General features: G+C 46.1%; 1 protein-coding gene across 2 annotated transcripts in view; it reads right to left on the bottom strand.

Moving 5' to 3' along the window:
- The window catches only part of LRP2BP (LRP2 binding protein), a 376,290-nt gene that overhangs the window by 123,925 nt on the left and 235,081 nt on the right, over positions 1-17,284 (bottom strand). For both annotated transcript variants that reach the window (XM_069631511.1, XM_069631512.1), the window contains exon 6: positions 12,217-12,322. In XM_069631511.1, coding sequence (XP_069487612.1) covers positions 12,217-12,322 — 106 coding nt within the window. The remainder of the gene's footprint in view (positions 1-12,216; positions 12,323-17,284) is intronic.

The following is a 17,284-nucleotide window of genomic DNA, read 5'->3' on the forward strand; positions in this document are numbered from 1 at the left end:
AAAAACAAAAAATGGGTTGGGAAACCTACCTGTCCCTAATTCTGAGGGGGTTCCCTACCTCAACAAAACTAATGAATGTCTGTCTTAGGAAGTATAAATCAAAAGAGTTCTCCGTCCTGTGTCCAAAAATCCTAAACTGACCCTCACACACTGAACTCAATATAATTTGAAAGGGGAATGTCTTTGAGCTGTACGCCAACTGCTTCCTCCCAAAGTACCAAACATAAAAGTCTCTTACAGTGAAGAAAAGGGTGCAACGTTCCATTGGAAAAGGGAGTCTTCCCTTCCCCAAGGATTTCTCTTGTTATCCAATGGTTTCAGTTTCTAATATTCCACAGTCCCAAGATGGATGGCTTTTCCCTTTGGTTTATCTTCTTTCGTGCAACTCTTTCTCAGTGTCTTTCTGAATATTTACAATATCTCTTATTTATATCCCATAGATCCAAGGTGGAGGGTTTTCCCCTTAGATTCTCTTTGTTCACACAAATATTCACAATGTCAATTATAGATATATTTCACAGTTCTTTCTTTGGACCTCTGACATTTTGTGACAGAGAAAAGGGGCATGGCTCTTCCCTTATGATCCACAAAAAACAAAGTAGGGGGATCTCTTCCCCAGCTCTCTCAGCTTTCCACAATTTCAAAAGAGGGGACGGACCTCTGTCTCGATTTTCCAATTCCTGGTTTACTCTCATGCCAGGTTTTTTTTTTTGTTAACTTCTCTTTATTGGTTTACAACAGAATACACTTTCCCTCCCACATCCACCCCCCTAGGCAGCATTGATATCCCATCTTCTCTTAGTTTGAGCCTCTCCGTGAACGTTAGCTCAAGTCCAATAGTTTCAGTCTTTGGGGGAACCATTGTACCCTAAAGTCTCCTTTCAGGAAGGTCAGCATTTCCCTCCATTCCGATGCAAATTTCTGAAGATTATTGTTCATGGCATATGTAGCCCATTCTAGGGCAATCAACTCCCATAATTTCCTTAATCATTCTTCTGCTGTCAGAATTACCGGGCTCTTCCAGTTCTGGCCGATGAGGGTCATTACTGCTATTGTTAGAATCACCTTAGCTTTCTCTCTTCCCCGGGACCTCACATCTGTCCTCTCCTCCCTCAATCCCATCAGAATGTGCTTAGGGTCCTCTACCTGCTCTTCCCCAAATGCTTGGTCCTGCACTAGACCAATCACCCTCCAAAATGGCTTAATCTTCGGACACTCCCACCAAATATATGCTGCCGTACCCACTTTCCCACAGCCCCTCCAGCAATCTTTGGGGACAACCGGATAAATTCTATGAAGGCCTGGCGGCATGTAATGCCACCCAAACAGACATTTATACCAGGCTTCCTGGAGTTGAGCTGCCCTCGCCACCCTCAGGAGTTTCCTTCATAACCTTTCCCAGTCCTCTCTCGAGATCTCTTTGCCTAGCATCTTCTCCCACTGTGTCATATATGGCCGTTTCTGCTGCTGCGGCTTCATCTAGTATTTTGTATAGCCCTGATATCAAGCCCTTGGCCCCCGTCGTTCGTCACCAGGTATTTCTTGAATTGAGGCAGCTGCCGGGTGGCGGCTTGTTTAATCGTCCCACTCATCACCCAATGCCTTATTTGAAAGTACCTATGTCTTTCCCCCTCCCCTAAACCAAAGTCCTGCTTACATTCTTGGAATGTTTTCATTCTGTCCTCTAAGAACATATCCCTAATCTTCAACAGCCTCCCTTCATCCACGTCGTAATTGCCCCCCCTCCAGCCAGGGTGTGAAGTCCCTGTTGTTGAATATCAGGATGAACGGGGAGGGGAAAGTCGTAATTCCCTTCTGCTGCACTACTTTGTCCCAAGTGTCTGCCAGTGCTTTGGTAATTTTGCTCCTATATAAGTGTTTGGGCATTTCCTGCCGCGGGAGCCACAGGACCTCCCCTAGGTCATGCTTCGCCAGCACCCTGTCCATTAGCGTCCATTGTTTAGCTTGCCCCTGGGAGAACCATTCCCTTATCACCCGGAGTATAGCTGCCTCTTGGTATTGTTGAAAATTGGGAAATACCAATCCTCCTCTCCCCCTCTGAGTCGTCAGGAGACGGCAGTTTATCCTTGCTCTTTCCACCCTAATACAAACTCCCTAGTTGCCTTCCCCAATTCCCTGAAGAACTCCTGGGGCACCCACAGGGGCATCGCCTGAAAGAGGTAAAGCAACCTTGGCAGCGTAATCATTTTTACACCCTTCATCCTTCCCATTCACGAGACCCTTCGACTCTTCCATCTTTGATAATCTAGCCTGATTGCCCTCAATGTGGGAGGGTAATTTGCTGCATACCACCCTGACAATGACGAGGTGATTTTAATCCCCAGGTATTTGATCCCTGCGGGGCTCCATTGAAATGGGGTTGCTATTTTCAGCTCCCTGGCGCTTTCCTTCCCCATTGTTATATTCATCAGTTCTGTTTTGCCCAGGCTAATTTTCAGGCCACATATCTCTCCGAATCTAGCCAATAGGTGTCTACATGCATCTGTCGAGTTCTTGGGGTCCGCTAGGGACACGAGCATTGTTAGGGAGAATTCTCATTCTATGGCTAATTTCCCTTACCTATAGAGTCCCCCAGCAGCTTTGCTGGATTTGAAGGATTTGTTTCTTTTCTCCTGCTAAGAGTGAGACTCTTTTTCCCACTCTTAGACATTTTTGCTATGTGTGTTCTAGGCTATTTTTGTGTTTAATGTCTATGGGATTTTCTCAACCCCATAGGAACCATCTTTATTCACATGTGTTGCACAGCACCCTCCGTGCAGTGACACAGGGGTGTCATAGCGACCCCCAAACATAGACTCCATACCCTGGGACTGACTACTGTCTCCCAGGGCATGTCAAGTCCCCATTGACTTTACTAGTCAATTTTTGTGAACTAAACCAGTACAACCCATCTTACTATGGAGGTACTGGGAAGGGTTAATAGTTTTTACCTTATGTTCATTTTCGAGAGGACACCATACAGTCTCTCTCTCAAAAGTTTCTGGCTGGTGGCAGTGGTTACTACCGTAAATATTCTACCACAAATATTTTCCTATGGGATTTTCCCATTTTTCGAGGCTACCACATTTTCTGACAGCCTCTAACATACCGCCAGTGTATTTTAATACTTTACTCCGGTAGGTTTTATTTGCCAGAACCTTAATATAACTTCTTTCTCGTGTCTTTCTCTAAACTCCTAACCCAGGTCGGGAATACTTTGTTCGCCTTTTTGGCGGGCTTCTGCCAAGAAACCCTCCTTTCGGTGCCACTGAGCATGGGGTGGGTGCGTTGTGTGGCACGGGGAGTAGGACCCCTGGACAGGGTTGCCTCCGCAACCCATGTCGCACTCTATCCTAATAGGCTGGAGGGTCTCCCGCCAAGATGACCACTCCACTGTGTGAGTGACAGCTAGGCTGTATGAATGGGGCTCCTTTTGCATAAAAGCAGGGTCCTGAGGACTGGAAGAGCAAGACGTCGCCACTGGAACTAAGAAGCCGAAGAGGAGGGAAGACAAAGACATCTGCAACAACTGAACCACCGGTGAAGCCCTGCTGCAGCATCTCACCACTTTTCTCCACACGACAAGAGAAGATCTTCATCTGCAAGAGCCTTCTTCCTTTTTCATCTGGTGGGGCCAACCAGTTTGCCAATCGCCTTCCTGGACCTGCCTTGATCGAATCGCCAGTACCCTGTACTCGGAGGCCAGATAGCCAGGCACCAGTCCACCTGGACCGCGATTTAAAGGAGCGTACCTTTTATTCGTCGGGCAGCACCGCGGCTGGTTTCATCCCTGGGTAGTGCAGTAACTCGAACCTTCCTCCACGACGAGAGCCTCTCTTTCTCTGCTGGATCCCCTCAAATGCAGGAACTACCAGGAACAACCGCCACTGCAGGAGCCACTTCTTCATTTTAAAGGTACATTGTTCCGCCAGGCTGCCCTTTCTTCGCGGTAGAACTAAAGGTGTTTTAAATCCTTCACCCACCTGTTGGGTTGGCTGCCCCTCTCTCAACATTGTCTTTCACCTTCTGCATCCACCTTTTCAAAATCGTTAACCAAAGACTTGACTGCAGCTACAAGAACATTTTGCTCCTGGGCCCTTGCCCTGTACCACTGACTCTGGCACAGGCCTTTTGACTCTGGCTACATTTGTTAGAACTGACTTCTTTAGATTGCTTCTCAACTAGAACTGTGTTGGTGCACCTGCTTCTTATAACCCCCTTTTCATTTTCCTTTCTAAACCTTGTGAAATGCCATTTTGCTCAGTTTTCATTTAAGTATATTCTATACTGATGCACTGTCTTACTTAAACTGGTTCACAAACTTATGGGAAGTGTTGATAGAGTGTGTAAGAAGCTATTCCTGGATAACTTGTGCTTTCCCTCCCTTGTGAGAAATTGCTAGAATATCCCTTGTGTGTGGTTTTTACGGTGCCGTTTTGCTCAGTTCTCACTCTGGTTCACTTGGTCTACAATTTAACTAGGGAGTGTGTATATTTTTCGTTGACTTATTTTAACTTGCTTGATAACTGTGATAAATGTGTTTTACCAGAAGTAATAAAATAAATATATATCTACTTTTTAATACAAAGCTTTGGTCAGTGTTTCCTTGTGCCATAAGTACTGTAGACCTATTGTGTAAACCCTAAATATTGCTCATCTCCCTCTTGAGATAAGTCTGACTGCTCAGCCACAGCTACCAACTAAATCTTTATGGTACAGACTAATACCAAAGGGGATTTATTGCTCTCGCCTGTAGTCCTAATCTTCTGTAGTGCTCCCTAAGGGAACTGCACAGGATTCCCCCTAACAAGCAGATCATCAGCAAACGCTGCTGCTTTATGTTGCACCCCCGCAAAGGGGATCCCCTGTATTTTCTCCTCCTCCCTTATTGCCTGAATCAGGGGTTCCAGGTATAATGCATATAGGAGGCGGGGAGAGGGAGCGGACAGCCCTGCTTGGTTCCTCTATCCAGTCCCACCAATCGAGACTCGGTTCCATTCACTGTCAGGCGCACCTTAGGGCTCCTGTAGTTTGCTTGCCCCATCTTGTGGAACTCACCCCCCCCACGCCCATTTTCTCCATTACCTTAAATGGGAACGTCCACTCCACCCGGTCGAACGCTTTCTCAGCATCTAATGCCAGCAAGAACGCCGGAGTGGACGTTTTGTGAGCTTTTTTCACCAAATGCGCAACTCTCCTTATATTGTCCGCCATTTGTCTGCCTAGCATGAAACCCGCCTTGATACCCCTTGACTATTAGGATCTCCCCCCAGCATCCCTTATGATTTCCCACGCCCGGAAGTCAAGGCTATTCTTATGTACCAGCATAGGGAGCAATACTTCCAGGCTTTTCACCAGGATTTTCGTATATATTTTTGCATCTACTTTAATAAGAGCAATGGGCCTATATGAAGCACATTCTAAGAGGTCCTTTTTGGGTTTTGGGATGAGTGTGATCTTGGCTTGCTCCATTGTTGCACTAATGGCCCCGTGGTTCTAAATGTGTTAAACAGCTGTGCTAGGTGTGGGCTAAATATACTAGCATAGGTTTTATAGAACGCAGCTGTGTAGCCGTCAGGGCCCGAGTCTTTATTCCGGGGTAGATCCCGAATTGCCCTGTGCACTTCTTCTGTCGTAATTTTCCACCCCAAGGTCTCCTTCTCCTCTAAGGGGATTGTGGGTAATTGTATGGTCTCCAAGAAGTCTGCTTGTTTCTGGGTTAGCGTGTTCTGTGATGCGCACAAAAGCCCATAGTATTGGGCCAGTCGCTCTTGTATTTCCTCAGTTCGGGTGAGTCCTTGTCCCCTTCATACCCTATCGCCACTATAGTATTTTGCCCTAGGGTTTCCCTCAGTAATCTGGCGAGGAGGGTGTCTGCCTTGATGGCTTTGGCGTAATATTTCTGCCTCATAAATAGCAAAGCGCTTTCCGCCTTTTTAGTCCTCAGTAACTCCAACTGTCCCACTGTGCCCCTATGCTCCCTCAGGGCTTTTCTTGAGTTGGCCCTACAAAAGCTTTAGTTGTTTCTCCCTTTGGGCTTTATGTGCTATGAATAACCCTCTTATAGTGGCCTTGAACGCATCCCACTGTGTGTTCGCGCTCATTTCCGTGCCCTTATTCTCTTCAAAGAAACTCCTGATCTTAACCCCTATTTCATCCCTCCTCACCTGGTCTCTAAGTATCTCCACCGGGAGCTTCCATTTCCATAATCCAGTTTTGCGGTTTGGGACGTTCACCTTCATTGTTACCACTTTGTGGTCGGCAATCCCCAGGGGCCCCACTTCCACTCCCTCTACTCTCCCCACCAGGCGGGCTGTTACCCATATGTAATCTATCATTGATTGGGTACCATATACTCTTGAAAGGAAGGTATGCCCCTCCCTGCCCCCCTCTAGCGTCCTCCAGACATCCTTAAGGCCCTATCTCTCGAACTTATCCCGCATCTGCGGTGAGGACACTGCTCCCCCTCATCCCCCTCGGCCCTCTCTCGCAGTCCTATCAGCCCTCCTATCCCAAGCCAGGTTGAGGTCCCCCATTAGAATTATGTATCTCATAGCGGCTTCTTCCACCTTCCTTAGATGATCCCCCAGGAATTGTTCCTGGCCTGAGTTTGGTGCATAAGCCTTGATACCCCTTGACTATTAGGATCTCCCCCCAGCATCCCTTATGATTTCCCACGCCCGGAAGTCAAGGCTATTCTTAAACGCCAAGGCCACCCCCCTGCCTTAGTGGGTCCCGATGCTAAGAACACGTGCGTATACACCCTTGGTCTTGCTTTAGGAGATGGGTTTCCTGTAGGGCCAGAACCTCCGGCCCTGATGCCTTAGTGAACCTTTCATGTTTTTTCTGTTGAGAGGGGTGTTAAGCCATCTTACATTATGGTTCATGCATTTGAATTAGTTCTGTCCCGTCCCCTGCCCATACCTCCCACTTTGCCATTTAGTTCCCTTTTCCCTTCGGCAGTCTTTCTCCTTGCCTCTCCCATCCTAGGTGTGCTCCCCTCCCTTTTTGACCATCCTACTTGCTCGCTCTCCCCCCTATCCCTGACGTCCCGCTGCCTACCCTCTTTCCCCCCTCATTCCCTCCCAACTTTGGAATGAGCCTAGCTTTCCCCCCATTCCCCCTTCTCTCCAGGTGCTTTCACCTTCTCTGGTTCCAATATGTTTTATACTACCTGTTCCCCTGCCCAGTAACTATTCCTCAGGTCCACCACTCCCTTCCAATACCTTCATGTAGATTGTCTGGGAGTGACGTACAAAGAAGTGAAAGTGTCCACGGTCTGTGGATCACTCGCGTCCCCTGCACACTCAGAGGATTGTACAGCGACAAACAATAGATATAGTAGGTTAAGGTAGACGTTAATTAACTGTTTAGAAAATATTCTAGACCGCAGTTTATTCAATGTGCTCAATTATAAGGAATCAAAAGGAATCCCAAACATTGCTTATGAAATTGGTTCTTAGAGATGCTTGCTCTTGGACAATTCAAAAATCGGATAATATATTCAAAATAGTTTTAATATGATACAAATTTCATGGAGCAAAAGCGAAAGAGAAAACATTTCAGGTGATAATACAAAGTCTACAATGTTCATTTCATATTGTCACAGTACAATCAAAGCCGATTATTCATAGTAAAAACTCAACACGTTTCGGAAATACCATTTCTTCATCAGGAGTGGTCATTTGTGAATGTGTTCAACATAATCTGTATTCCAAATTTCTGATATCTGGCATAGGTACCACACTGCTATACTGCTTATGGATAATAATCCAATTTCTCACATAAAGTGTTAGCCTCTATGCAAGAAGTCGGTTTGTGGGTGAAAATTGTAGGTTAGCCCCAAACAGTGAGGGGTCCTTTGTTGTTTGATCAGATCTTCTATTTCGATCAATAAAGTCTTCAGCATTAGCAGTAAATGCAAGACAGTTACCGAACTACCATTTGCATACTCGAACTGTTGTTCGAAATAAAGAATAATTCTTCCAAAAGAACATGAGTAATTTGTTCGCTCCAGTGACGTCAGTTGCTGCCGCCCGTTCATACTGGCACACAACAGTTCGAGGCGCTGGTGGCTTTCCGCTGTTCTTTCCCTCAGTTCCTGGCCTTCAAGGGTGGTGGAGGCCACCTACAGCTGTATTGGGGTGGAGGAGCAGACGTCGGCACTTCTACTCTGCGCCGGCGGCCATTTTGGAATCATGCCAGGGTTTTTAACTCCTCATTTGTGTGTGAGTCTCAGACTTGCTCTTTGCCTAGTTCACTCTCATGCCAGACTTTTCCATTCACTTTGCACATATTGGGTCCCTGCCACTTTCTCAATGATTTCAGTTTTCTGTCATGTAGCTTACATAGACTTGGTCACCGACCCTTTTCTCAATATTCTCTCAAGGGGTATGGGTCTTCCCGTGAGCCCTCTCCTTTGTATAGTACAATTGGGTGTGGGTCCCAGACTTGCAATTCTTCCGCCTGGTTTACTCTCCTGCCAGGACTTTTGCTCAAACCAATACTGTGTTCCTTTTCCTTCAAATATATACAGTTCCACATACCACGTTCAGTCTCTCATATGTTGGATAAAAGTTCCACTATTCTCATGCAAAACATAACTCCTTCTTCTGGTTATGTACAGGGTCCAGACCCTGTTTTACTGCTTATCTTTTGAAAGGGGTAGCGTGCTTGCGTCCCATCTCCCTTCTCTGGGCTCGCTAGAGTTGCTTGGCGCTCCCCTGGCCTCTCGCATCAAATGTCTTGAAGTGTCCCGGGTTCCCACTTCCCTGCTATGACTCACTGGTTTTCTGTGGCAGCTTTCACGTCCTTCTCGGCACCGGCCTTGCTCCAGAGCTCTTTTCCATGTTCAAGTGGTGTCAGCACTGATTCTCGATTCCCGTAGTCGGCAGAAGGGATCTTCCCCCCCCCATTGCCTGACCTCGCCATGGCGAACATGCTCCTGCAGCTCTTGCTCTCATGCAGTCTTCCCGGTCCTCTTTGCGCCACAGTCTTCTCTGCGGCTCTGTGCCTTCCCTTCAGCTGCTGAGAAAACCAAGTTTGTTTCTTTCTTCCGGCCCTTGGATTTTAAATGTCCCGGCATCAATTCCATTGTTACAACCACTAGACCGCACAGCTTGCTTCTCGCAGCCAATCTTCTTTCTTCAATCTCTCGTCCTCGTTGTAGTACTTTTAGGTCTTGTAAATGGGAAATAAGTATGATCTGCACAAGAAGAGTCTACATTAGTAAAACAACAAAGCATAGAGGAGACAGGAGTTGATTTGTGGCTGTTTTTATCAACTGGATAAAGTAAATACCATGCCTCATCTGGTAAGCCTCTGTAAGGGTCGCCTCCCTCAAATATCATGTGGTTCTCCCTGAAATATCCTCCCTCAAGGTCAGGATCAGGCATTTTCTGCCTTTCCCTGGCCACACAGGGAGAGACTCTCCCCAGGGAAGGAATGACAATAGCACCAGATTCACCACGCAGGGCGGCTCCTGGGGTTCTTATTTACATAGTTAGCATAGATACATAGTTATCTCCTGTGGAAGAGAACATAATTATTATGCTGGCAAACATGTCCATAGTCTGGAGACAGATGTATAAAATGAGACTTGAGCGGAACCATGCAGAGATGTTGTCATTTCTGGAAAGTCTCCAGCAGCATTAATTGTACATTCGATACCCAAACTTGGGTACGCTCCATCATATTTCCATTTGAGACTAGTGGCACTATGCCCCCAAGAAAATATATAGCTAAATATATATCTAATTATGCTTGTGGCAATCCTTGCATGAACACCCATTCACCATTAGATGGATGCGCTCTATATATGCACACTTTCCGCGTTCAGCGTCTGCCGCCACATCTCCACAGATCTGGTACAATTCACTGAGGTACCAATTTCAGAGCAATTTTCGGTGACATTTTCTTTCGGGACAAGTCCCCTCTCATAGCTTCCTTCTAATCTCCCTTGCCAGACCTTGCCCCCAAAGCCCTAAAACCCCAATAAACAAAATACCCTTACCCTGCTCCCCTCAAAAATATGGTAAAATGTCCCTTCACCGAATGTAGTGAAAATGCAGAAGTGAGTTGGCCGTGTAACATCTTCGGATCTGCTACAACTCACCACGGTGACCATAACACTGTGTGAGCACGTTCAGCAATGCAACTTGCAACTTGTGTGCATTTACAGTAGAGTCATGTGCATTTACCGGGGAGTCCTGTGCATTTGCAGGAGAGCAATGTGCTTTTGCAAGCGCCGGTTCATATAGAAGGTTATGCTAAGAGTGTCATATTCACAGAGTCAGCCAGAAAGACACTGTGCATTCACAGATACTCACAGTAAGTAGAGCGCCCTCTCACACATCCAGATAGGCAAGGATTCAGCAAGGTAGAGGAGGCATACCCCAACCCTCCCACCCAAAAAGCTCTCTCCGTCAGAGGCCAACAGGGGAAAAGCTTTCTATAACCCAGTTCCTTCACTAAGCTGCCTCAAGGCCCACAGTCTGAGCACAATCTGCCTCAGGCCCACAACACGCCTATGCCTTACCAATGCAAGTCACAGCACACTGGCTAAAAAAGTGTTTCCTGGATTCACCAAACGATGGTCAATGGAACATGCTTTGTTAATAACCTTTTGGTTCACATAGGTTGGTGTATGTTATGCCACAGACAGATAGTACCATCATAATTTCACTTCCTCCCTCTGAAGAACAAACTTGTGAGTTAGCTTTGTTTACGAACATAGAATAAGAGCAAGTTTCAAAGTTCCCAGATAAACCATTATTTTTAAGAAATAAATTACCAAAACAGCCATAGTTTCAGACATAACTGGGTCAGACAGATACCCCATGCAATAAGGCGAAACACATTCAAAGTATGCTGTGAAGAATATCAGGGATGAAATGTTGGATTGGGAAGACCACCTCACTTTACTTTGTTCACCTCTGTAGATGTACATAGCAAAGTGAGAGCGAATGTTGTGGGGATAGGGGCATACCCTAGTGTTGAAAGAAAGAGGCATGTATTAAGTTACAGAAACCACTAAAACTGTGTCCTTGTCATCCTGTGCTTTATCCAAATCTTGGATGCTTTCTTTTGGACCAGGATTCACATTCTTCAGCTATGGTTCCAGTGAGTCCAATGATGCCTAAGGCAAGGTAACAGTCAAGGCGCTACATTAGTGACCTTGTGAACAGGATGAAGTGGTATCGGGATGAGTTGAAAAGGTTGCCAGCAATTCATTCAGAGGAAAGAAATGACATCCTTGACTTTCCATACTATCTCAATAATGCTTCTGTGGGGAAGCACAAGAAGGAAGAACAGCTCGGTGTCTGCCCAGGATCTCAGATTTCCTGAGATTCTTCCTTGAAATCCATGTGACGTGTCACTGATTCAATATTTTTTAACAGCGGAGCACTGATGCAAGGTCAACAAGTTAAAAACCATTAATGGAGTGCAACAGAACCTACCCAGAACGCATTCCCTGCAGCAAATGTATGCAGGGCAGACCTCAAATAGAGAATTCACCTGCATAAATTCTTTCTTCTGTGCCACAAATTATTCTCCTCTGGGCCTGATGTTCAGCTAGAGTGTCTACAAAGAAGGGAGATGGGCCAGAGGAGGAGCAGCAGCCTGAAAACAAGGTTAGCAGGAAAGGTGGATAGCCTTTGCGGTGCATGACAGGAGAGAGGTGTGACCATAGGTAGGCATGTATGATATTTTGACGTGTTTAGGGAAGGGAAGAGGAGAAGGGGGTTGATCGAATGTCGGAATAGGACACCTGCAGCAGTTCACAAATTAGAGAGAGTCACACGGTGGGCCTCTGCTAGCTGATCGTATGATTGCCTGGAGGACAGGCAAAGTGGTGCTGATGGTCTAATCATTTGCGAATATTCACAGAACAAATTCCCAGTCTGCTAGGACTACAGCGTTTTTTACAATAATTACTTTCCAGGCTCTTAAAGTGCATATTTAAAAATATAACTGCAGTAATTGTGGCCTACAGAATGTTGCAAGAGCTGCGGGTGAAAGGATATAACTCCAAAGTTTCAGTGAGGAGAATGGATTATGTCTGCTAAGTGTGTATAGGAGTCCCCAGATAAGAGAAAATATAATACAGGGCCACAGCTTTTAAATACAACATCACAAATTGCATAGATATACTAACATGTTTCACAATGTCAAACTCTTCTTTCAGAGATAGTTATGTGTGAGACAAAACTTGACCTTTTTTAAATCTTTGGTTTCCGGTCTAGAATAAAACATTCCCAGGACACACTGAGCCTTCACACTTGCATTGGGATTCCCATCATCTGCAGCAATGATCCACCATCTACAGAAGAAAAATGCATTAGCAAAAGTGGCAACAAATACAGTGTAAGATATCTTAGAAATCCTTGCTGCACATCCATACTTGGCTTTTACATCCACTTCCAAGTTGTCTACCTCCCTGGTTATGCCTCCCTTAATGTAAGCCTTTGCCATGGCGTCTATCTGGGACACATCGTCATTTCATGTAACTTTCTTCCTTCTAGAGGCCCTCCATTCATTGGAAGTGGCCAGTTGAGTGTGCCGATAATACCTATGCTGTGCCCAGTATGATTCAGCGTATTTTTATGTCACATCCCATAGTTGAACGCTGACATGATTTTCAGACATGCCAGTTTTGAGAAGATACAAAGCTTGGTCATAAGGTTGATACACCACAAGGGAAGGAAACATTAGCCTTCATTTAGAAATGCTGAAATTGGTCTATAAGGTGGTATACATTTAGGGCAAACACATCTCCATGAGCAGTAAAGGATGGAAAGTAATGTTCCAAAGGTGATGTATCAGGAGAGGGGAAATAAGGGTCATCATACTGAAATACATCAGAGTAGCAAATCAGAGAGAAGGCTGTTGACAAACATGAGTAGCAGAGCGCTATCTAACATTCATGGCAATGTATAGCCACCAAGGAAAGCAGATTGTGTTCCCACTGTACAAATTACAAACAATGTCTCATCTGTAGACTGTGTCAAGCCGTGGAGGCATATTTTCAGACTAGGCCAAGCCAATTGAACCACTTTTTTGCCAAAAAATAGGAATGGTTTATGTATTGCAAAATTCAGAAGGAACAAGGATGTGTTCTTGCAATGCTGGTGCAAGAAGCTTGTAAGAAACCCCAGAGACCTGTGAGAAATTCAACCGACAGACCCGTAAGTCAAAAGAAGCCACGGTACCAAAGTATGATGGCAATAAGGAGGCGGAGTGAGTTGCAGATTGACTGCAGACATTGGCAGACCACTATCAGAGTCTTTCTACGGGCTCCATTGTAGAGGCAGAACCTGTTCACTCCTTCAAGTATTGGGCTGGCCGCGGAGCAGCAGCGGAGTGAGTTACAGAGTGACTGCAGACATTGGCAGACCACTATCAGAGTCTATCTACGGGCTCCATTGAAGAGGCAGAACCTATTTACTCCTTCAAGTACTGGGGTTGGCCGCGGAGTGAGTTGCAGAGTGACTGCAGACGTTGGCAGGCCACTATCAGAGTCTTTCTATGGGCTCCATTGAAGAGGTGGAACCTGTTCATTCCTTCAAGTACTGGGGCTGGCCGCGGAGCTGCCGCAGAGTGAGTTGCAGAGTGACTGCAGATGTTGGCAGGCCACTATCAGAGTCTTTCTATGGGCTCCATTGAAGAGGCGGAACCTGTTCACTCCTACAAGTACTGGGGCTCGCCGCGGAGCAGCTGCTGAGTGCTTTTCAGAGTGACAGCAGACGTTGGCAGACCACTATCAGATTCTTTCTACGGGCTCCATTGAAGAGGCGGAACCTGTTCACTCCTTCAAGTACTGGGGCTGGGCGCGGAGCGGTCGCGGAGCGAGTTGCAGACTGACTGCAGACATTGACAGACTGTGGCAGGCTGCAAGGGCACTCACTTTGTATCAACGTGCACCCGGTGTAAAACTAAAATCTATCGAGAAAGGAGGGTAAGGAGTCCTGTGAAGTCCTGTCAAGTAAAGACAGCCAGCCGCTGACAAAAGACCAATCCGATGAAGTTTGCCCAGCAGAGAAAACAGTGGAGAAAACAGCCAGAGCTATTGCAAGTAAGGACATTTTCTCTCCCCACCCTGTGTCGCAATCCCTCGACTTACCTGCAGGCAGTAGCTCAACAGAACCCAGCGCACCGGAAACCAACAGGCGCGTACTACGGCCCCCCAAAGAATCGACGACTTTCAAAGCAAACTTTAAGAAACAATCCGAAAAACTGGCCGCAACGAAGTGCTCCCTTGGGAAAAATTCTCCAGAGAAACCAGAGAAACCAACGACCCTACCGACCATGAAAGGCAGGGGGGCGGGATTGGGGAAACGAGTGAGGAAAGAACCTTGTTGTCGCTGTTACCAAGCAACGCTTCATTTACCTCAGCGGTCCAGTGCTTGCCTGTCAAGCCCCGGTCAATTGCAACTGTGTCGTCGCGCCCCTCCTTAGAAAATGAGAGACCCCCACAGTTTGGGGGTAACACCACAACACTGAGTGCTCCATGTGAAAACCACGAGCCAGACACAATTATACAGCTGGCTGAGAGGGAAATAACACCAGACCATTCTGGTCCAACGAGTCCAAGTATTCTGGTCAGAGCCAGAGAACGCGTACGGTCTCCCAAGCACAGCATAATTACTCAACTTTCGAAAGCCTGCACATCGTGTATGATAGATATCCATGCGACAACGGCTTGTGTAGACCTGAGGAACCCAGGGGATGGGCCAACTCCTCTACTGATGAAGGTGCCGTCAATGCAGAGAAATCACGGACCTATCGATCTGGAGGAGCCAAACGCAGAAGCATCCCACACCCTTAATATGGAGAAAACCATCACGGCACAATCTCCAAAGCAACTAACCCAAGGAACACGAAACGAACCGGCAAAAGCACAGGGTACATCGCAGGAACAACTCAATGGCTTTTGACAAACTTGTAAATACACCACATACCCCGATTCAGTCGAGAAGGCTGAGTGAGCTCCAACAACCCTCGACAAAAGACTCCCCGCAAAAAAAAATAGACTTACTTACCCTCAAGTCCACGGTCACAATTGCACTTGCTCCTATCAGCAAACTGTACGAGGCGTTAAAAAACACCTTGCACGACCAAACATCCCTCATAGCCATGATGCACACGAAATTGAACTATCTGGAGGGCTTTAACATGGGTAACGAGGGGAGCATTGTGTCTCAGATCGATAAGTCGATACGGCAGGACCAATTCAGAAACAGGAAATGGACAAACTCTACAAAAAACCACTCTGTAGAACAGAACCCCGTAACACTGAATCCAACGAAATCAGGAAACAAAGACATGGATTCTGAGTTGAAAGAAGCCTCCCGGCCTGACGAACAACAAGCTTCAACACACACGATTCCTGAACAAGCAGACACATCAGATCCAATGTCCGAAAATTATCACTTTAATTGACAAAGAGGAAGCGAATAAGGATGAATCATTGATGGTCCTCAAGAACAGTGGACTTGACGCAGAGCAAGTAAACCCCGTTTCTGCCAATAAACCAACGTCCAACAGAAATGACAAGCCGCCCATTGGTGGACAAAAATCAAACTTCACTTACCGTATATTTAAACAAAACAAACTTCACAAACCAGTACCTGCTCAAAAAAGGGCCTTAATACTTTCAAAGAACAAATGGCCCTGCAAACAAAAGAGCAACGCAAACAGAAGGACAAAAGAACAGGTATAAAAACTATTGAACTAACAAATCATAAACAAATGACTAACAAGTGGAAGGACACTGCCACTAAAACATGGCACACAACACAGAAAGACCAGTTGTGTTCGGCTGACGAGCAACTGGACTGGAGCACGTACACGATAGAAGGGTCTGAGTCAGAGATCAATGTGGCAGCAAGTCACAAGAGGAAAGCAGAAACACTGGACGATAGGACTTCAAGATGGGAGCCATCGAAGAAGGTCTAAATACACGAACCAGTACCCCCAGAGATTATAACACTACAAATAAATAGGGACAAAAACAACACAAGAACTGAGAAAGTTGAAAAACCTTTTTTTTAAAAAGAGGAAACAGAAACGATTGAATGTTCACCGAAACAGAGAAGAGCGAGTCATGATCGCAGTCCAGAAAGAAGGAGCCCCAACAACCACCAATATAAAGAGGAAACTAAAAAGCTCGATATGAAGACGAACCTGTACCAGAAAAGAGAAAAAGGCCATTGCCACTTCGGACTAAACGGCAACGCGAACGTAGTGAATCACGAACGCACACTGACGATAAGCAACAAGAAACCTTCTCAAGGAAAATCAAGAGCTCATGCATTTTCAAACGGAAACGTATACATCACCAAGGAGATGGCCTGACCTTGAACAGAACCACCATACCATATTCGAATTATTTAAAAAAAATACCAAGGCTCAGACACATACAGAACGTGGACCTATGGATGGTTGAGCCATGCAAGTTAGGGCGAAGAGACTGCTCTTACCTGCACATAGCCTCCAAAGTCATTGAACATTTACTAACAAAAGAGAGAGAAAGTTTATCAGTGTTGGGCTACGATATTTCATAAGTTACCGCTCCCCAGAGGAATACACCTGAGGCAAAATACCTGATGAAATAGGGGATTCTGAGAATACAAAAACAATATACAACCGAACAACTGTGGACGACAAATCCCTGAGACGCGCTATTACAGCAAGAAAAAACTACAACAGCGCGATGAGAGCCAGTGAGACAGAAGGCACGTACACGAAATACACAAGCAGGACTGAATGTTACCAGACCAACAACAAAGAACAACAACGAGATGGGTGCCGAGAAGAATAAGTAGAACAACAGGAAACAAAACAAGGAGAGACCCTAACCGAAGACCGACGGGCCCAATTGGAGACCTTCACAGAGCACCTCGGACTCCAACACAAAAGGTCAACCATCGAAGATGCCTAAAGGATACTCTGTTAAAGACCCTGAAAACTGGACATGGTCAAAGGCCCCTGTAGAACCCCAACGCAAAAACTAGCCACCACCTCTGAGGATAACAAGATGGATAGACACCTCGGAGAGTGTACTTTGGCCAGTAAAAATCACATACAGGGGATACTGGAATACCCGGGGATTCGAGCACCTGACAAGGAAAAATGACATCAACCTGGGCCTTTACGACATACTATGTCTGCAAGAGATGTGGTTGACCACCAAACCCCAATGGACAGGTACAACCTAGTTTTCACTGCTGTAAAAAAGGGGGCAACCGGGCGCCCATCTGCAGGTCTCTTGACCACAATACGA

This window comes from Ambystoma mexicanum, chromosome 6q, assembly GCF_040938575.1.
Source record: "Ambystoma mexicanum isolate Mex_15411 chromosome 6q, UKY_AmexF1_1, whole genome shotgun sequence".
NCBI lineage: Eukaryota > Metazoa > Chordata > Amphibia > Caudata > Ambystomatidae > Ambystoma > Ambystoma mexicanum.